The following is a 21,390-nucleotide window of genomic DNA, read 5'->3' on the forward strand; positions in this document are numbered from 1 at the left end:
CCCCAAATCCTTCCCAGTTGTGGAGGAGCTCTCCCAAATCCCCCAAATTTCCCTGTTCTCCCCCCCCCCCCTCAATCCTGGAAGGAACTCCCAAAATCCGGGATACCCCAAAATCTCCCCCTGAGGCAGCCCGGGAATGGAAGCGACCCCAAAAATCAGCTGGAAAAGCAGAGCCTGGAGCTCTCCAGTTTTTCCTTATCCAGGCAGATTTTAGGGAAATTCCTTATCCAGGCAGATTTTCGGGAAGTGGCAGCCGAGGTGTCTGTGGATTCCCTGAATTCCCACGAATGTTTCCCGCTGTAGGATAAAAACCTGTGGCCCCGAGGGAAGTTTTGGGGTCGTTTCCCGGGATTTGACTTCACCCTCCATTTTATCCCTGGGAATAGCGGGATGGATTCCCGGAATTCCAGCCGGGATGGGAGGGATGAGGATTTGGGGTTTCCAGGCGAGCCGGGATCCTGGGGAAGGGGAAGAAAATCCCCAATCCCCGGGAATCCTGGGAACCATCAGGAAGAGGAAGAAAATCCCAAATCCCGCCCCGGGTGCTGCTGCTATCCCAGAAATCCCACAAATTCCATGGATCCTCCAGGGAGCCTTGGGTGGGGCTGTGAAAACAGATCCCAAAATTCAGCCCCGCCCGTAGCACCGAGCTGCCACGGATTTTAGGGATTTCTAAAGGGGTGTTTTTTATGGGATTTATAAAGGGATTTTTAGGGATTTTAAAGGAATTTTTAGGGATTTTTAAAGGGATTTTTTGGATTTTAAAAGGGATTTTTGGGATTTTTAAAGGGATATATTTTTAAGGGATTTTCAGCTGCCTTTGGAGCCGCAGGGATTGGGATGGGCTGGGAGGAAATCCTGGGAAAAGGGATTGGGAAGCTCCAAGGAAACCCCAAAGCACGGGAATCACCCTGAGGGTGCTGGGAACATTCCAGAGGGAGGGAATGGGGTCTGCGGGATCCTGCGGAGATCTGGAGACTCCCAAGGAAACCCTGGGATGATCCAGCAGAAATCCTGGGATGATCTCAGTGGGCTGAGAATTCCCAAGGGAATCTCGGGGTGTTTAGGATGGAAGGAGCCTGCACATTCCAGCCCCAAAAGTCGGGAATTCCTGGATTTAGGAGCGGAAAGAGGTGATCCAGCACCACCTCGTTCCCATCCCGTTGGTGTTTCACCCCCAAAATTCCCCGTTCCCATTCCCGCCCTTCCCAAAGCTGCGCCTTGGGGCCTTTCCCAAACCATGGGAATGCCGAGGGAACGGTTTTCCCATAAAACCGCCCCAAAGTGGCATCACGGATTGGATCCCGACATTCCCAGACGGAGCAGATCCCCAAAATCTCGGCTGGGCGGGGTCATCCCAACTGGATTCGGGGGCTGGGATGGTCCCAAAGCCTGCGGGAATATCCCGGGAAAAACGCACGTCTCGGGAGTAGGGATGAGCTGTCCGTTTATTCTCCTGCCCCGGCACTTCCCAGGGAGGCTTTCCATGGATCCCAACCCTGGAAAACCGCGGGCCGGCCAAAAAAACGGGAATGGGAGAGGACGGGGAGCAAAGGGGGGATTTGATCCTTCAAAAACTGGGGGGAAAAACGTCCCGGGAGTGGATGTGGAGCCCAAACAGAGCCGGGATCGGGAAGGGAGAAGCCGCGAATGGGAATTTTCTCCCACGTGGAGCTCCAGAGGGAATTCCCGGTGCTTGAGAATTCCTTGGGCTGGCCGGGGATCCCTCCGCGCTCCTCTCCCAGGTCCCTGGGAACCGTGCCGTGCTGGAAGAGCCGCTGAGAGCCGGGCTCGTCGCGGGAGCGAATCCCAAAACATTTTCGGGACGCCGGGAGCGTTCTCCAACCAGGAGGTGCCACCTCCGGCCTCGGGGAGCGGCTCCGCGCGGCTTGGGGGATAAACCCTGGGGGAGAGGCCGGAGGCTGGGGCAGGGGGGGCGGGAAGAGGCCGGCGTTCCCGGGAATTCAGGGCCGGGGCCCGCGGAGGCGGGCGCCGTTGGCGGCGGGGTCGGCCAGGGCGGATTTGCGGGCCGCGGCCAGCGAGGGGTTGCGCAGCAGCGTGTAGGCCAGAGCCCAGCGCGCCCGCAGCCGCCGCGCCCGCGCCGCGCCCGCGGGCCGCGTCAGCTGCAGGCCTGCAAGGGGACGGGAGCGGCAGGGAAGGCGTTCAGGGCCTGGAAAAACGCCGGGAGACACCGAGAGCGCTGGCGGGGAGGGCCGGGAAAGGGGACAGCCAGGGGGGACGGGGAGGAGGGATGGGGTGGGGTGGGATTCGCCAGAGGAGATGTGGTGGATCCTGGGTGCGTGGAGGTGAACAGGGAAAGGTTGGACGGGGCTTGGAGAAGTCTGGGGTAGCGGGAGGTGTCCCTGGATGGTCCCGTCCAACCCGAAGATTTCCAGGGGTCCCGGATTCCAGCCCCATTTCCCTGGAGGCACCAGGATCCCGGCACATCCCAAAGAGCCCCAGGGCAACCCTGGGATGGGATCAGCCATTGGATGGATGGATGGAGGGATGGATGGAGGGATGGATGGAGGGATGGATGGAGGGACGGATGGAGGGACGGATGGAGGGATGGATGGATGGATGGATGGATGGAGGGAGGGATGGAGGTGTCCCCACACCACCCAGAGGTGCCACCAAGAGCTCCCCAGAGTGTCCCCTGCCCCGATCCCCTGGTGTCCCCAGGTCCCACCTTCCTCCAGGTGTGTGTCCCGGGGCGCCGCGGGCGGCTCTGTCTGCCGGGGCTGCAGCAGCAGGAGGCAGAAGGCTTTCAGCAGCGGGTGGCACTGGCTCACCTCCACCTTCAGGTAGTGGCAGTAGGTGTGGTACCCTGCGGGACACCGCGCCCTCAGCGGGGACAGCATTCCCCATTCCCTGTTCTCATTCCCATTCCCCATTCCCATTCCCCATTCCCGCCCCGGAGCCGAGGGCCGGGCCCAGCTCTGCTCTCCGTGCTCCCACAGCGCCAGCAGGACAAGGCCCAGCCCTTTATCCCGGGACACGAGGGCAAACCCCAATGCTCATCCCACTTTTTCTGGGATAAAAGCAGGACTGATAAAAGCCACCTGCTCCCGTTGTCCCCTTTCCAAGCCACCCTCAATCCCAGTGGGAATAACGGGGGACGGCCTGAGGTCCTTTCCTCCATCTCCCGGGACACCAGGTGACCCCTGGTGAAGCTCCAAGGTCACCACTCGTTTTTTTTCGGGATAAAAAGCAGGAACCAGGAGACTCCACCGGCTCCGGGCGTCCCATTTCCAACGTCTGAGGCCACCCTCAATCCCAGCAGCTCCGGGCCCCCCGCGCCCACCGCGCCGTGGGGGGACAGGGGTGACCGGTGACCTCGGGCTGCCCCACCTGGGTCGAAGGTCTCCACGCCGCGGTGCAGCAGGCTGATGTCCAGCCGGCAGAGGTGGACGGCGTTGTAGAGGCCGGAGATGACCACGCGCCACACCCCGGCCAGGACGCCCACCAGGACGTTGGTGGGGAAGAGCAGGAAGGTGACGATGTACAGGGCGCGCCTGCGAGGGACACAGATCCTGGGATGGGCTTTCCCGGGAAAAGTCCGGCCAACCCACACCGCCAGCGTCCGGCCGAGGTGGGTCCGTCCCCTTGGGACAGGCCGAGGCCTCCCAGAAAAACGTCAGGATTTGTCCTCGGGGATTGAGGAACCGGCCGAAGTGTGGGGTGGGATATCGGGATGGAGGCCGCCAGCTCTGGGAGAGCATCGCTGCCACACCAGGGGGACACTTGGGTCCCTGTGTCACCGTGCTCTTGGGTGGTGACACCGTGTCCGAGTGAGGGACATCTGCCCGCGGTGACCGAGCCCATCCGGCCCATCCCGAGAGATCGGGGCTCTCCCAGCCTCGGGAACGGCGCCGGTGGGGCAGGGCCACCCTCGCTGGTGTCACCAAACTCCGGGCCAGAACATCTGGAGGAACCTCCGTGGGAGCCCGGACTTCCCGCCAAACCCGCACTGGGGACAACCGGGGACAACCGGCGACGGTGGGTGGCGGCGGGCCCGTACCTGTTGGTGAGCTCCGTCTGCAGGGAATGCTGCTCCAGGAACTGGAAACGAGCCAGGAGGTGCTGCAGCAGCACGGCCACCACCAGCGCCAGCCAGAACGGCCTGGAAGGGCGGGAGGGACACCGGGAATGGCCCAGGGAAAACACCGGGAATGGCCCAGGGAAAACACCGGGAATGGCCCAGGGAAAACACCGGGAGTGGCCCAGGGAAAACACCGGGAATGGCCCAGGGAAAACACCGGGAGTGGCCCAGGGAAAACACCGGGAATGGCCCAGGGACATCGGGAATGGCCCAAAACACTAGGAATGGCCCAAAACACCGGGAATGGCCCAAAACACCGGGAATGGCCCAAAACACCGGGAATGGCCCAGGGAACCAGGGATTGCCCAAAACACCGGGAATGGCCCCAAACACCGGGAATGGCCCAGGGAAAACACCGGGAATGGCCCAGGGAAAACACCGGCAATGGCCCAAAACACCGGGAATGGCCCAGGGAACCAGGGATGGCCCAAAACACTGGGAATGGCCCAGGGAAAACACCGGGAATGGCCCAGGGAAAACACCGGGAATGGCCCAAAACACCGGGGATGGCCCAGGGAAAACACCGGGAATGGCCCCAAACACAGGGAATGGCCCAGGGACAACACCGGGAATGGCCCAGGGACAACACCGGGAATGGCCCCAAACACCGGGAATGGCCCCAAACACCGGGAATGGCCCAGGGAAAACACCGGGAATGGCCCAGGGAAAACACCGGGAATGGCCCAGGGAAAACACCGGGAGTGGCCCAGGGAAAACACCGGGAATGGCCCAGGGAAAACACCGGGAATGGCCCAGGGAACCGGGAATGGCCCAAAGAACCGGGAACATCCCAAAGAACTCGGAATGTCCGAAAACACCGGGAATGTCCCAAAATACTGGGAATGTCCCAAAATACTGGGAATGTCCCCAAAACCCGCCCTGGGCAGCAGGAACCTCCGTTGGTGTTGGACAAACCCCAGCTGGAGCATCCCAAACCCATCCAGGAGCATCCCTCGGCGTCTCCAGCCCTTGCCAGCTCACCACATGTTCCGGATGATCCCGAAGAGCAGGGAGCCGGTGCCGGCCTGGAGCGGGATCACCACCAGGAAGGTGAAGGCCACGAAGCAGAGGAAGAAAATCACCTGCTGGATCAGGAGACCTGGGAATGGGAGCGGGAATCCGGGATGGAAAAGAGGCTCTTATTCCCCAGATTCCATAAAAACCCCCCAAACAGGCCGGCATTCCCAAGGGATTGTCCCCGCAAGTCCCGGGGGTGAAGATTTTCCTTCTTTTTAGGGAAGGATGATCCAGGCTGGGACGGGGACAAGGAGCCCCCGGAATGCTCCGAGGAAAAGAGACTCCCACAGCTTTTCCCATCCAAATGTTTGGGATCCAGCCAAACCCAGGAATCATCCCACCCACCCCTTCCTCCACTTGGAATTCCCAACCCAATTTTTCGGAGTTTTTCCGATTTTTCCAGTTATTTTTCCATTTTTTTTCCCCAATTCCCAACCATCCGGTGTTCCCAAAATCCGCCAGATTCCGTCGGAGGAAAAGGGGTTAAAAAACTCTTCTGGAAATGGGGAGAAAACAGGGAATTGCCACTGAATCCCTAATAAAATCGGGATCCCCCATCCCATGATCCCAAAATCCTGTTACCCAGGCGTCATCCCACACCTTCCACCTCTTGGAATTCCCAACCCGATTTTTTCCAATTTTTTCCAATTTTTTTCCCAATTTTTTTCCAATTTTTTCCAATTTTTTCCAATTTTTTCCAATTTTTTCCAATTTTTCCAATTTTTCCCAATTTTTCCCAATTTTTTTCCAATTTCTTCAAATTTTTTCCATTTTTTCCAATTTTTCCCATTTTTTTCCAATTTTTTCCATTTTTTTCCATTTTTTCCCAATTTTTTCTGATTTTTTTCCAATTTTTTCCATTTTTTTTAATTTTTTCCAAATTTTTCCAATTTTTCCAATTTTTCCAATTTTTTCCAAATTTTTTCCAATTTCTTCAAATTTTTTTCCGTTTTTTTCCAATTTCTCCCAATTTTTTTCCAATTTCTTCCAATTTTTTCCAATTTCTTCAATTTTTTTCCCATTTTTCCCCAATTTCTTCCAATTTTTTCCAAATTTTTCCAATTTTTTCCCACTTTTTTCCAATTTTTTCCAATTTTTTCCAAATTTTTCCAGATTTTTTCCAATGTTTCCCCCAATTTTTCCCAATTTTTTCCAATTTTTTTCCATTTTTTCCCAATTTCTTCCAATTTCTTCCAATTTCTTCCAATTTCTTCCCAATTTTTTTTCCCAATTTTTTTTCCCCAATTTCCCCCCCAATTTTTTTCCAATTTTTTTCCAGTTTCCCCAATTTCCCCCCCCAATTTTTTTCCCAATTCCTTCTCCAGTTTCTCCCAACTCCCAACCCTCCGGCGTCCCCAAAATCCTCCCGGTTCCCTTTAGAGGAGAAGGAGCTAAAACCCCTCCTGGCAACGGGGCGAAAGAAGGAAGTCGCCCCTCAATCCTCAACCGACCGGGGCTCCCCGTCCCAGGATGCCGGGATCCCGTTACCCAGGCAGGCGAAGGCGGCCTGGAAGCCGGAGAAGGCGATCCAGCAGACCACGGCCCCGCGGGAAGGGCGCAGGATGCGCGCCTCGGAGAAGACGTCCAGCACGGCGCCCTGGTACAGCGCCCGCAGGTTGGACCTGCCGGGAATTCCCCGGAAAGGTCGGGACGGCGGGAACGGGGACGTCAGGAATGGGGACGGGGACGGTGGGAATGGGGACGTCAGGAATGGGGACGGGGACAGTGGGAATGGGGTCAGGGACATTGGGAATGGGGACGGGGACAGCGGGAATGGGGACAGGGATGTCAGGAATGGGGACGGGGAATGTCGGGAATGGGGACTGGAAGGTCGGGAATAGGGACAGGGAAGGTCGGGAATGGGGACATTGGGAATGGGGGTGGGGACAGCGGGAATGGGGACGTCAGGAATGGGGATGGGGAATGTTGGGAATGGGGACTGGAAGGTCGGGAATGGGGACAGGGAATGTCAGGAATGGGGACATTGGGAATGGGGACGGGGACAGCGGGAACGGGGACGGGGACGTCGGGAATGGGGACGGGGATATCGAGAATGGGGTCGGGGACGTCAGGAATGGGGACGGGGACAGCAGGAATGGGGACAGGGATGTCAGGAATGGGGACGGGGAATGTCGGAAATGGGGACTGGAAGGTCGGGAATAGGGACATTGGGAATGGGGGTGGGGACATCAGGAATGGGGACGTCAGGAATGGGGACGGGGAATGTTGGGAATGGGGACTGGAAGGTCAGGAATGGGGCCAGGGACATTGGGAATGGGGCTGGGAATGGCGGGAATGGGGACAGGGAATTCGGGAATGGGGACAGGAAGGTCGGGAATGGGGACAGGGAAGGTCGGAAATGGGGACATTGGGAATGGGGACGGAGACAGCGGGAATGGGGATGAGGAACGTCGGGAATGGGGACAGGAAGGTTGGGAATGAGGCCTGGGACATTGGGAATGGGGCTGGGAATGTCGGGAATGGGGACAGGAAGGTTGGGAATGGGGACAGGGATATTGGGAATGGGAATGGAGACATCAGGAATGGGGATGGGGAATGTCGGGAATGGGGACAGGGAATTCGGGAATGGGGACAGGAAGGTCAGGAATGGGGACAGGAAGGTCGGGAATGGGGATGAGGACATTTGGAACAGGGCCATGAATGTCGGGACTGGGGGTGTCCCGGGGACATCGGGAATGGAGCTGGGAACATTGGGAATGGGGCTGGGGACACTGGGAATGGAGATAGGAATGTTGGGAATGGGGACTGGGAAATTGGGAATGGGGACAGGAACATCAGGAATGGAGCTGAGACATCAGGAATGGGGCTGCGGACACCAGAAATGGGGACAGGAAACTGAGGAATGGGGTTGGAATTGTGGGGAATGGGGCCAGGAATAGCAGGAATGGGGCCGGGAATATTGGGAGTGGGATCGGCAATTCAGGGATGGGGCCATGATTATCAGGAATGGGGTCGGGAATTCAGGAATGGGGCCGGGATTGTCGGGAATGGGGTCGGGAATTCAGGAATGGGGCCAGGATTATCAGGAATGGGGTCGGGAATTCAGGAATGGGGCCGGGATTGTCGGGAATGGGGTCGGGAATTCGGGCCGTGGCCCACCTGTGCATGGCCAGCGTCCGGAGCAGCATGGCGCAGGTGAGCAGGCAGCACAGCGCCAGGGAGCAGATGTAGCACACTGCCAGAAAACGGGAACAGATTCCGGGATTTGGACTCGGGAATAACGCCGGGAATGGGGTTGGAGCGGGAATCGGGACCCGGGGATGGGGGATGCCTCAGTTTCCCGCCGAGGGGGAACGGGTGGGACAGTGGGAAGGGAAATCTGGGAAAATCCCTGGAGTGCGATGGGATGGGATCCAGGGATGGGAATCTTGGGAAAAGGGGATCTGCAGGAAAGCGGGAGGAGGGATGGAGGGGAAAAAACGGGATGAGAGAGGTTTGGGGATCCAGGAAAAGCCACAGAATTCCTCCCTGGAGTTGGTGGGTTCCCAAGGAAGGAGGGGGCATCCCTGCTATCCCTTCATCCCTGGAATCCCCTCATTCCTGCTATCCATCACCCCTGCTATTCCCTGATCCCTGAAATCCTCTCATCCCTGCTATCCCTTTATCCCTATTCCCTGATCCCAGCCATCCCTCCAGCCCTGCCGCCCCCTCTCCCCTGCTCTTCCCTCATCCCCCCATCCAAGGATTTCCACTCTCCAGGGATCCGGGGCCCATCTGTTCGCTTCCAGCAGATTTCCCAGCCCGCGGCATCTGCTGCCTCTTCCCTCCGGCTTTTCCCGGAGTCTCTTCCCAGAGTCTGTTCCCGCCTTGGCACGCGCCAGCTTGGCACAGCCCCAACCCCGCCAGCAGCTCTGCATTCCCTCTGGAATCCGCCCAATCCCATCCTCAGGGAGAGGAATCCTCCTGAAATCCCCCTGGAATCTGCCCCAATCCCATTCTCCAGGCTGGGAATCCTCTGGAAATCCTCCCCAGAATCCTCCCCAATCCCATCCTCCGGGCCAGGAATCCTCCCAAAATCCCCCAGGAATCTTCCCAATCCCATCCTCTGGGCCAGGAGTCCCACCCCTCCCATTTTCTGGGCTGGGAATCCTCTGGAAAACTCCCTGGAATCCTTCCCATCCCAGAAATCCCTCTGGAATCTGCCCCATCCCATCCTCCAGGTGAAGAATCCTCCCAAAATCCCCCTGGAATGCTCCCCATCCCATTTTCCGGGCTGGGAATCCTCTGGAAATCTTTCCTGGAATCCTCCCAATCCCATCCTCTGGGTGAGGAATCATCCCGAAATCCCCCTGGAATCCGCCCCAATCCCATTCTCCGGGTGAGGAATCCCCCTGGAATCCTCCCCATCTCATCCTCTGGGCCAGGAATCCTCCTGAAATCCTCCTGGAATCCTCCCCATCTCATCCTCTGGGTGAGGAATCCTCCTGAAATCCTCCCCATCCCATCCTCTGGGCCAGGAATCATCCCGAAATCCCCCTGGAATCCGCCCCAATCCCATTCTCCGGGTGAGGAATCCTCCTGAAATCCTCCCCATCCCATCCTCTGGGCCAGGAATCCTCCCGAAATCCCCCTGGAATCCGCCCCAATCCCATTCTCCGGGTGAGGAATCCCCCTGGAATCCGCCCCAATCCCATTCTCCGGGTGAGGAATCCCCCTGGAACCCTCCCCATCCCATCCTCCGGGCCAGCAATCCTCCCCAAAGCGCCCCGGGAATCCTCCCAGTCCCATCTTCCACGCGGGGAACCTTCCCCAAATCCCTCCGCAATCCGCTCCATCCCTGCCAGCCGCTCCCGAAATCCCCCCCCCGGCACCCTCCCGGTCCCTCCCCGGGCTCCAGGCCAGGAATCCCTCGGGAAGGCCCGGCGTCCCCGCGGTCACCTTCCAGGGCCCAGAGGTAATGCCTGGCGGTGCGCAGCTCTCGCTCCATGTCTCCGGGCCGGGCGGTTCCGGGCAGCAGCCCCAGCTGCACCAGCAGCACCGCCGCGTCCTTGGTGATGCCGGCGCGCACGGCCCGCAGCGCCGGCAGCGCCGCCGCCAGCAGCAGCACGGCCACCTGCGCGACACCGCGCTCGGCCCACCGCCCACGGCAGCGGCACGGGGACGGCACACCGCGCCGGGAGCGCCGCGGCCCCGCACCGGGACTCCGGGACTCCGGGAGCGGGGGGAGCTGGGGTTTGGGTCCCACGGGATGGAGGGATTTGGGGTTTGGATCCCACGGGATTGAGGGATTTGGGGCTCGGATCCTGTGGGGTTTTAGGGATTTGGGTCCCAAGGGATTGAGGGGTCTGGGGCTCGGATCCCAAAGGATTGACGGATTTGGGGATCGGATTCCGTGGGATTGAGGGATTTGGGGATCGGGCCCCACGGGATTGAGGGATTTGAGGATCGGATTCCATGGGGTTGAGGGATTTGGAGTTTGGGTCCCACAGGATTGAGGGATTTGGGGCTCAGGTCCCACGGGATTGAGGGATTTGGGGCTCGGATCCTGTGGGGTTGAGGGATTTAGGGCTCGGCAGAGCCTCGGGAATGCGGAATTCCAGAAGGGATTTCAATGTCGGTGAGCCCCGGGATCCTCCGTGGGGATCCCGTCATTCCCAGACCCCTTTCCCATGGATTTATGGGGCTTCCAATGGGGTTCCCAGCATTCCCAGACCCCTTTCCCATGGATCTATGGGGAATGTCCCCGGTGTCACCTGGTAGACGGCGATGACGGCCGTGGTGACGGACACCACCAGCATCAGCGGGATCCGGAATCCTGGCAGGAAAAGCGGGAGAGGAGCCGGGATTTGGGATGCTGGAGGGAACATCCTGGAATGGGATTTCCCCGGGGAATTCCGGGATGGAGAGCTGGGAATGGCCACATGACTCCGTCCTGCTTTTCCATGGGGACACAGGTGCCACCTCTGGGACGTTCCCTGTCCCCTCCATGGATGGGAAGGGCCGGGAGTGGCTCCGCATTCCCGGGATTTCACCCCTCGGCACAGGAATTCCCTCCTCCAGCCCCGGCTGCTCCCGCCCTTCCCTGGCCAGGCATTCCCAGGAAAACCAGGCCTGCCCCAAACTGCCTGGAATTGTCCCAGGACCCCTCCCAGGACCCCTTTTCCATGGATTTCTGGGGTCTCCATGGGGTTCCCATCATTCCCAGGACTCTTTCCCATGGATTTCTGGGGTCTCCATGGGGTTCCCATCATTCCCAGGACTCTTTTCCATGGATTTCTGGGGTTCCCATCATTCCCAGGACTCTTTTCCATGGATTTCTGGGGTTCCCAACATTCCCAGGACCCTTTTCCATGGATTTCTGGATCCCTGGCCCAGGCACAGCTGGATCTGGGCTCCAGGCCAGGCTGGGTTGGGATCTCGGGAATGTCCCGGCTGATCCCTCAGCCCCAGCCCCGAGCATTCCCCAATCCCAGGGGATTTTCCCACCTTCCTCGGGAATGTAGACGTAGGAGCGCAGGTAGGAGCGGAGGCGGGGCCAGAGGCTCTCCTCCATCTTGGCCGAGCTGCGGGAGGAGGGCGGGGGTGACATTCCCAACCTTTGGGAATTGCTGGGAATAGGAATTACTGGAAATGGGAATTGGTGGGAATGGGAATTTCTGGGAACGGGAATTTCTGGGAATGGGAATTGCTGGGAACGGGAATTGCTGGGAACGGGAATTGCTGGGAATGGGAATTGCTGGAAGCGGGAATTGCTGGAAGCGGGAATTGCCAGGAACAGGAATTTCCAGGAACAGGAATTGCCGGGAACGGGAACTGGCGTCCTTACCTCCCCTTCCGGCCCCGCTTGGACAGCAGGGCCTTGAGGTAGCTCCTGTAATAGCTCTTCCCGGGAATCTGGGGGGAAATGGGAAAAGGGATGGATCTGGGGAGGGCAGAGCTTTCCCAGGAATTCCCCAGCCCAGTTGGGATACGGAATGTGCCGTGTGGCTGTGGAAAAGTGGGAACCATCCGTTCCCAAATCCCTCCGGAATCGCTCGTTCCCGCCCGCCGGGGTCACCTCAGGCCTCTCCCAGCAAAGCCCCGAGTGCCGGGATTATCCGGGAATCGTGGAGCCGGGAGCCGGCCTGAACGGGGCCAGGAATTCATTCCGGAGGGGATCGCCCGCTGCCGGGCCGGAGAGCCACCCGCAACCCACGGGGCCGGCGGGGGAACGCGCCAAGATCCCGACCCCGACCCCGATCCCGATCCTGATCCCGATCCTGATCCTGATTCCAACCCCAATGCCAATCCCAACCCCGATCCCAATCCCAACCCCGATCCTGATCCCAACCCCTATCCCGATTGCGACCCTGATCCTGACCCTGATCCCATTCCCGATCGCGATCCCAGTCCTGATCCCGACCCCGATCCTGACCCCGATCCCAATCCTGATCCTGATCCTGATCCCGATCCCGTTCCCATTCCCGATCCCATTCCCGTTCCCGCGGTACCTGTGGCTCGGGGCCGTCCCCGCGGCCCAGGCTGCGGATCAGCCGCGCCGGGTACCAGAGACTGAGCAGGGCCAGGGACAGCAGGACGGGGACATGGGACAGCGCCGAGTACAGCCCGGGGAGCTGGGACGGGACATTGTCACCGCCCGGGGACACTGCCACCGCCCGGGGACACTGCCACCGCCCCTGGGGACACTGCCACTGCCCCTGGGGACACTGCCACCGCCCGGGGACACTGCCACCGCCCGGGGACACTGCCACTGCCTGGGGACACTGCCACCGCCCCTGGGGACACTGCCACCGCCCCTGGGGACACTGTCACCGCCCCTGGGGACACTGCCACCGCCCCTGGGGACACTGTCACCGCCCCTGGGGACACTGCCACCACCCGGGGACACTGCCACCGCCCGGGGACACTGCCACTGCCCCTGGGGACACTGCCACCGCCCGGGGACACTGCCACCGCCCGGGGACACTGCCACCGCCCCGGGACACTGCCACCGCCCCTGGGGACACTGTCACCACCCGGGGACACTGCCACCGCCCGGGGACACTGCCACTGCCCCTGGGGACACTGCCACCGCCCGGGGACACTGCCACCGCCCGGGGACACTGCCACTGCCCCTGGGGACACTGCCACCGCCCGGGGACACTGCCACCACCCCTGGGGACACTGTCACCGCCCCGGGACACTGCCACCGCCCCTGGGGACACTGTCACCACCCGGGGACACTGCCACCGCCCGGGGACACTGCCACTGCCCCTGGGGACACTGCCACCGCCCGGGGACACTGCCACCACCCCTGGGGACACTGTCACCGCCCCGGGACACTGCCACCGCCCCTGGGGACACTGTCACCACCCGGGGACACTGCCACCGCCCGGGGACACTGCCACTGCCCCTGGGGACACTGCCACCGCCCGGGGACACTGCCACCACCCCTGGGGACACTGTCACCACCCGGGGACACTGCCACTGCCTGGGGACACTGTCACTGCCCAGGGACACTGCCACCGCCCCTGGGGACACTGCCACCGCCCGGGGACACTGCCACCGCCCGGGGACACTGCCACCGCCCCTGGGGACACTGCCACCGCCCGGGGACACTGCCACCGCCCCTGGGGACACTGTCACCGCCCCTGGGGACACTGTCACCGCCCTGGGGACACTGTCACCGCCCTGGGGACACTGCCACCGCCCGGGGACACTGCCACCGCCCCTGGGGACACTGCCACCGCCCGGGGACACTGCCACCGCCCGGGGACACTGCCACCGCCCCAGGACACTGCCACTGCCCCTGGGGACACTGCCACCACCCGGGGACACTGCCACCGCCCGGGGACACTGCCACCGCCCCTGGGGACACTGTCACCGCCCCTGGGGACACTGTCACCGCCCTGGGGACACTGCCACCGCCCGGGGACACTGCCACCGCCCCTGGGGACACTGCCACCGCCCGGGGACACTGCCACCGCCCGGGGACACTGCCACCGCCCCAGGACACTGCCACTGCCCCTGGGGACACTGCCACCACCCGGGGACACTGCCACCGCCCGGGGACACTGCCACCGCCCCTGGGGACACTGTCACTGCCCAGGGACACTGTCACTGCCCCTGGGGACACTGCCACCGCCCCTGGGGACACTGCCACCGCCCCTGGGGACACTGTCACCGCCCGGGGACACTGCCACCGCCCCGGGACACTGCCACCGCCCGGGGACACTGCCACCGCCCGGGGACACTGTCACTGCCACCACCCTGGAGGACACAGGGTCACTGCCAGCGCCCCAGCCAGGGGACACTGCAGGGACATGCTGGGAGCTGGCCAGGGCGCCACGGCACCTCAGGGCCACCCCGGGGAGGTGACAATGGGGACACAGCCCCTCGGGGCCACCCCGGGGAGGTGACAATGGGGACACAGCCCCTCGGGGCCACCCCGGGGAGGTGACAATGGGGACACAGCCCCTCGGGGCCACCCCGGGGAGGTGACAATGGGGACACAGCCCCTCGGGGCCACCCCGGGGAGGTGACAATGGGGACACAGCCCCTCGGGGCCACCCCAGGGAGGTGACAATGGGGACACAGCCCCTCGGGCCAGCCCGGGGAGGTGACGCGGCGGCGGCTGTGTCACCTGGCGGCCGAGGGGACAGTGCAGGCGCTGTCCCAGCTGCGCGGCGCAGTGTCCCCAGGCCAGCAGCGTCCCGGCGCCGTAGGCCAGGCGGCGGCGCGGCGCGGCGCAGGCCAGCAGCGGCAAGTAGAAGGCGGGGTAGTAGAGCAGCGCCAGGAGCTTCCACAGCTCTGCGGAAAACCGGGAAAAAAATCCGGGAAAACGCGCAAAAACCGGATGGAAAACCGTGGCGGGATGAGCGCGGGGGGCAGCTGGGGGCGGGGGGGGGAGAGGGGCGGCGGGGGGCGCTCACCGCGGGCGGCGGGGGACGCGGGGGACACGAGGGGCAGCGGCTCGGGCTGCAGCGGCAGCTGGCACAGCGACGACACGAGCAGCGCGCACACGGCGGCGGCGGCGGCGCGGGGCCCGGCCGGGCCCAGGAGATCGGCGGGGCTGCTCCGGGAGCGCGGGACGGGGAGAGTGGGGATCCCGGGAGAGGGAGGGGGAATTCCGGGAGTGGGATTGGGGATCCCGGGAATGGGATTGGGGAATTCCGGGAATGGGATTGGGGAATTCCCGGGAGAGGGGTTGGGGATCCCGGGAATGGGATTGGGGATCCCGGGAGAGGGAGAGTGGGGATTCCGGGAGAGGGAATGGGGAATTCCGGGAATGGGATTGGGGATCCCGGGAATGGGATTGGGGAATTCCGGGAATGGGATTGGGGAATTCCCGGGAGTGGGATTGGGAATTCCGGGAATGGGATTGGGGATCCCGGGAATGGGATTGGGGATTCCCGGGAGAGGGGTTGGGAATTCCCGGGAGAAGGAGAGTGGGGATCCCGGGAGAGGGATTGGGGATTCCGGGAATGGGATTGGGGATCCCGGGAGAGGGGATTGGGGATCCCGGGAGAGGGGATTGGGGATCCCGGGAGAGGGAATGGGGAATTCCGGGAATGGGATTGGGGATCCCGGGAATGGGATTGGGGATCCCGGGAATGGGATTGGGGATTCCGGGAGAGGGATGGGGAATTCCAGGAGAGGGGTTGGGAGTTCCGGGAATGGGATTGGGGATCCCGGGAATGGGATTGGGGATTCCCGGGAGTGGGATTGGGGATTCCGGGAATGGGATTGGGGATCCCGGGAATGGGATTGGGGATTCCGGGAGAGGGGATTGGGGATTCCGGGAATGGGATTGGGGATCCCGGGAATGGGATTGGGGATTCCCGGGAGTGGGATTGGGGATTCCGGGAATGGGATTGGGGATCCCGGGAATGGGATTGGGGATTCCGGGAGAGGGATGGGGAATTCCAGGAGAGGGGTTGGGAGTTCCGGGAATGGGATTGGGGATCCCGGGAGAAGGAGAGTGGGGATCCCGGGAGAGGGAGTGGGGATTCCCGGGAGAGGGAGTGGGGATTCCCGGGAATGGGATTGGGGATTCCCGGGAGTGGGATTGGGGATTCCGGGAATGGGATTGGGGATCCCGGGAGAGGGATTGGGGATTCCGGGAGTGGGATTGGGGATTCCGGGAGTGGGGAGTGGGGATCCCGGGAGAGGGGATAGGGAATTCCCGGGAGAGGGATTGGGGATTCCCGGGAGTGGGATTGGGGAATTCCGGGAATGGGATTGGGAATTCCCGGGAGAGGGGATTGGGGATTCCGGGAATGGGATTGGGGATTCCGGGAGTGGGGATTGGGGATTCCGGGAGTGGGATTGGGGATTCCCGGGAGAGGGAGAGTGGGGATTCCGGGAGAGGGGTTGGGGAATTCCGGGAGAGGGAGAGTGGGAATTCCGGGAGAGGGGATGGGAATTCCCAGGAGTGGGGATTGGGGATTCCCGGGAGTGGGATGGGGATTCCCGGGAGCGGGATTGGGGATTCCCAGGGGTGGGATATGGGGAATCCCGGGGAGTGGGAGGGGGGGGGGGGGGGGAGGGGGTGGGACTTCCCAGGGATCAGAGGAGGTTTGGGAATTCCCAGGAATCAGAGGGGGTTTGGGAATTCCCAGCCCTCCCCGGGTAGGGATCAGCGGGATTTTGGGAATTCCGGTACCTGAGCAATCCCGGGACTCCGTTCCAGCAGCTCCGGCGGAGTCGGCGACGCTTCACCAGGAAGGACAAGGCCACGATCACGGCCAGCTGGGAAAGGGACGGGAAATCCATGGAAAAGGGGTTTGGGAATGCTGGGATTCCCATGGAGACCCCAGAAATCCATGGAAAATGGATCCTGGGAATGCTGGGATCCCCATGGAAACCCCAGAAATCCATGGAAAAGGGGTTTGGGAATGCTGGGATCCCCATGGAGACCCCAGAAATCCATGGAAAATGGATCCTGGGAAGGATTCGGGAGGAATTCTGGAGTTCTTGTCCCACAGGGAATTAAAACCCCGGAAATCAGGGAATTCCGGGATCGTTTCGTGCGGGGGGAAAATTCCTCCAAGACGAAGGTCGGCCCTAAATCCAACCCCTGGATTCCGGGTGGGGAACGGCATGTGGGAATGTGGGAGGTTTTTTCCCGGGATTTTGGGGGCGGATACTCACGGAAATGGGAGCCATGACGGTGTGGTACATCCGGGGGGAAATCGCGGGGTGGCATTCCGGGATTTCCTCGGGAAAAAGGCTGGAAAAAGGGGGAAAAATCCCGGGTTTGGGTGGGGTTAACCCTAAAAGGGCCGGGGAAAATGATGGAAAATGGGGGAAAAAATTCCCAGATTTTGGGAGGTTTAACCCTCAAAGGGCCGGAAAAAAACAATGGGAAAATGAGGGAAAGCTCCTGAATCCCATAAAATCCCCTGTGGGAATCCCTGAATCCCATAAATCCCGTGGAAAACCTCCTGAATCCCATAATTTATAGGGAAAAGCCCATCCAAGGCCTTCCCAAAGCCCACAGTTCCAACGGGATGGGAGCAGGGGAGGGTCCCAGAGGAAAAACGGGATCTTCCAGGCATCCCAAAGAATTCCTGCCGTCCCCAAAGCTTTAGAGGATCGGGATCTTCCCTACGGGAATTCGCTCGTCCTTGGGAAAGGGAATTGAACCCAGGAGCCAAAATCCCGGGATTTTTAGAGGGGCTGTTTGGGGCCACTTCGGGGACATTTTGGGGCCATTTTTGGGGTTATTTTAAGCCCAGTTTGGGATATTTTTGGGGCCACTTTGGGGACAATTTTGGGGACATTTTAAGGCCACTTTGGGGCCATTTTTGGGGCCATTTTAAGCCCAGTTTGGGGACCTCTCGGGGACATTTTGGGGACATTTTGGGGACATTTTGGGGACATTTTGGGGACCTCTCGGGGACATTTTTGGGGACATTTTGGGGCCACTCACTCATCGCGGGCCGTGGACTCCGTGGACTCGTAGATGTACCAGTCGGATCCCAGCTCCTCATCCAGGAAAATTCCCGGCTCCGGGGGCGAATCCCGAATTCCAGCCGAGCCGTTGGAGGCCATGGCCGCCCCTCCCCCGCTGGGAGCCCCGAGCCGGCTGGAAAAGTGGGAATAAACCCCGGGAAAAGTGGGAATAAACCCCGGGAAAAGCGGGCTGGAGGCGGCGGTGCCGGCGCTTTCTCCCGAATTCCCGGCGGGATTCCCGCTTTTCCCGGGAGCCGGGGGCGGGACGAACCCCCGGGGCCGCTCCCGCCTTTTGTTTGGGTTTTCCCGGGAATTGTTGGGGCTGGAAAAGCGGCTCCAAGGTCGCGGCTGCGGAGGGGCGGGAGCCGCGCTGTCCCCAAAGCGCCAGCAGGGAACTGTCCCCGTCCCCGCGCCGGGACCGCCGGGAGCGCTTGGGGACCGCGACAAGCGCGAGGTGTCCCCGCGTGTCACCGGCCGGGGCTTGGGGACATCCCATAGACAGCTCGGGGATGTCGCCGGTGTCCCCGTTTGTCCCCGCCTGTCCCCGGCAGCGTTCCCAGGGCTCTGCTCGGTGCCAGGATGGAAAGCCGGGATTTGTGCCTCCCTTCCCAAAAATCCGCCGGGAGTCGGAGCCCCTCCCCCACCCCAGGGTCCTGGTCCTGCCATCCCGTGGGACTGGGACCCCGCAGACCCCAAATCCCGTCCCGGATCCAATCCCAGATCCCAAATCCCATCCCGGATCCCAAATCCCATCCCAGACCCAATCCCAGACCCCAAATCCCGTCCCGGATCCCAAATCCCGTCCCAGATCCCAAATCCCATCCCGGATCCCAAATCCCGTCCCAGATCCAATCCCAGATCCCAAATCCCGTCCCAAATCCCACTTTGGGAGCCCACGAATCCCGAAGGTCAATCTGGGATCCCAGCAGCCCCAGGCTCCATCCCAAATCCCCAATTCCCGCCATCCCAAATCCCGCTTGGGGATCCCAGCGATCCCAGATCCCATCTCAAGGCCCATCCTGGGTTCGGGATTTGGGATTTGGGACTTGTCAATTTTCCTCAGCCTCCCAGGACACAGGGAAGAGTTAATTCCCCATTTTCTCCGGGAACTGGGAAAGGCTCATCCCTGATTTCCAGCCCCTCATTCCCGGTTTTCCAGCCCCTCATTCCCAATTTCCAGCCCCTCATTCCCGATTTTCCAGCCCCTCATTCCCGGTTTTCCAGCCCCTCATTCCCGGTTTTCCAGCCCCTCATTCCCGATTTCCAGCCCCTCATTCCCGATTTTCCAGCCCCTCATTCCCGGTTTTCCAGCCCCTCATTCCCAATTTCCAGCCCCTCATTCCCAATTTCAGCCCCTCATTCCCAATTTCCAGCCCCTCATTCCCGGTTTTCCAGCCCCTCATTCCCGATTTCAGCCCCTCATTCCCGATTTTCCAGCCCCTCATTCCCGGTTTTCCAGCCCCTCATTCCCAATTTTCCATCCCCTCATTCCCAATTTCCAGCCCCTCATTCCCAATTTCCAGCCCCTCATTCCCGATTTCCAGCCCCTCATTCCCAATTTCCAGCCCCTCATTCCCGATTTCCAGCCCCTCATTCCCAATTTCCAGCCCCTCATTCCCGATTCCAGCCCCTCATACCCAATTTCCAGCCCCTCATTCCCGATTCCAGCCCCTCATTCCCAATTTCCAGCCCCTCATTCCCGGTTTTCCAGCCCCTCATTCCCGATTTTCCGCCTCCGGAGCGCTCGGAGCCCCCCGCCGTGACGGGAACTTTCCCCTCCCGTGGGATTGGATCCCTCGGCTCCTTCCCGACTCCCAAAATCCCAAAAAAACAGAGGCGGGAGCGCCAAACCCCAGCGGGATCCTCATTCCGCGCCGGGCCCGTCCCAGCTCCGGGATTTTCCTTGGAATTCGATCCCTCTGCTCCTCTCCCGCCCTTTGATCTTCCCCACAAAAGCTCCTGCCCGGCCCCATCCCCCCCATTTCCCAGGAATTTTGGGATGGCGGAATAAAACCGGGAAAAAGGGGATCCGGGAGGGAATTGCCCGGATTTTCCAGGGAACGCTTGAGGCCCGGGCGGGCTAATCCGGATTTCCCTGAATTCGCCCATCCCTGCGAATCCCAAAGTGGATTTAGGATCTGATCCCAAACTCCGCCATCCGGCCCCGAACCGATCCCAAAAATCCTCTGGGAACAAAGGGACGGAGGCTCCCGAACCCTCCGAAGCTTCTCCCGGTTTCTTTTTTTTTTTTTTTTCCTTTTGGGAAAAACCCTCTGGAAAAGCGGAGCAGCTTTTCCAGCCCCGGAGCTCTCCAAATTCCAGCGGCATCCCGAGGGATCGAGGCATTTCCCAAACTCATTCCCGATCCCATCCCAAACCCCCCCCCCCCCCCCGGGCCGTTCCCTCATTCCCGGAATTCCCGAAACCTCATCCTGGGATTCTGCAGCCCCCAGGGGGAGAGAAAACCGGGAGTGAAATCCCGGCTGGGGGGACGGAATCGGGAATTTTGGGAATTTTGGGAATTTTGGGAATTCTCACCCCTCCCGGGACAGGATTTGGGTCCCCTGGGGCTGAAATCCCTGCTGGGGGGGTGAGGGGGGAGCGGGATCGGGAATTTTTTTTGGGATTTTCCCGATCCTAGGATGCTGCATCCCCCCCAGAGGAAAAGGAATCCGGGGATTAAACTCCAGCTGGGAGGGGGAGGCGGAATTGGGAATTTTTCGGGAATTCTCCTCCCCTCCGGGGACAGGATTTGATCCCGAATTCCCGCCGAGAGCCGGGAGAGGAAACAACAACAACCAACAACAACAGCAGGACGGGGGAGGGAAAAACCGGGAAAAAGAAGAAAATAAAATATTCCCAAATCCCGGCGTTACCTTTTCCTTCCTTCCTCGTCGCGGCAGCTCCTGGAATCCCGCCGGGAATTGCGGGGGGCCGGGCGGCCTTGGCCCGGCTCGGTGGATGGAAAGGGCGGCCCGGCCCGGCCCGCGCCAAAGTCCGCGGCCTCCGGGAACTGCGGCCGGTGCGGGAAAAACTTTGGGAATTTTATCCCGGGCATGGCCGGGAGGGAACCCTGGCGGCGGGCCAGCGGCGGCGCCCCGGGAGGGGGAGGGGAGGGGGAGGGGAGGGGGAGGGGGCCGCCGGGCTTTTCCCGGGATTCGGGAGGCGCTGGGGTGGACCGGGAAGGGTCGGGAATGGGATGGGGGTTTGGGGACGGGGAGCGGGGGGACGTGGGAGCGATCCTTTCCCCCAAATCCCACGGAGGGTTTTTTTTGGGATTTTCCATCTCCTGGTGCAGGAATTTGGGGACAAACCCCCCTGGGATGGAGAGGGGAGTGCGGGGGTGATCCCACAGGGATGGTCCCACAGGGATT

At 61.1% G+C, this 21,390-nt stretch overlaps 1 protein-coding gene across 1 annotated transcript; it reads right to left on the reverse strand.

The window, feature by feature from the left end:
- Positions 1–1,452: 1,452 nt before the first annotated feature.
- Positions 1,453–18,115, reverse strand: STRA6 (signaling receptor and transporter of retinol STRA6). The gene is made up of 17 exons (XM_066196106.1): positions 17,994–18,115; positions 17,213–17,291; positions 16,725–16,810; positions 14,992–15,131; positions 14,703–14,869; positions 12,571–12,693; positions 11,907–11,974; positions 11,567–11,643; positions 10,834–10,895; positions 10,019–10,193; positions 8,240–8,315; positions 6,608–6,741; positions 5,084–5,201; positions 4,022–4,123; positions 3,352–3,515; positions 2,690–2,827; positions 1,453–2,131 (listed from the first exon to the last, which is right to left on the reverse strand). The coding sequence occupies exons 1-17, from the start codon at positions 18,113–18,115 to the stop codon at positions 1,965–1,967; spliced, it is 1,998 nt and encodes a 665-aa protein (XP_066052203.1). The 3' UTR covers positions 1,453–1,964.
- Between the last annotated feature and the right edge of the window lie 3,275 nt (positions 18,116–21,390).

This window comes from Chamaea fasciata, unplaced genomic scaffold (genome assembly GCF_029207755.1).
Source record: "Chamaea fasciata isolate MVZ Bird 193981 ecotype frontalis unplaced genomic scaffold, bChaFas1.0.hap1 SCAF_14, whole genome shotgun sequence".
Taxonomy (NCBI): domain Eukaryota; kingdom Metazoa; phylum Chordata; class Aves; order Passeriformes; family Sylviidae; genus Chamaea; species Chamaea fasciata.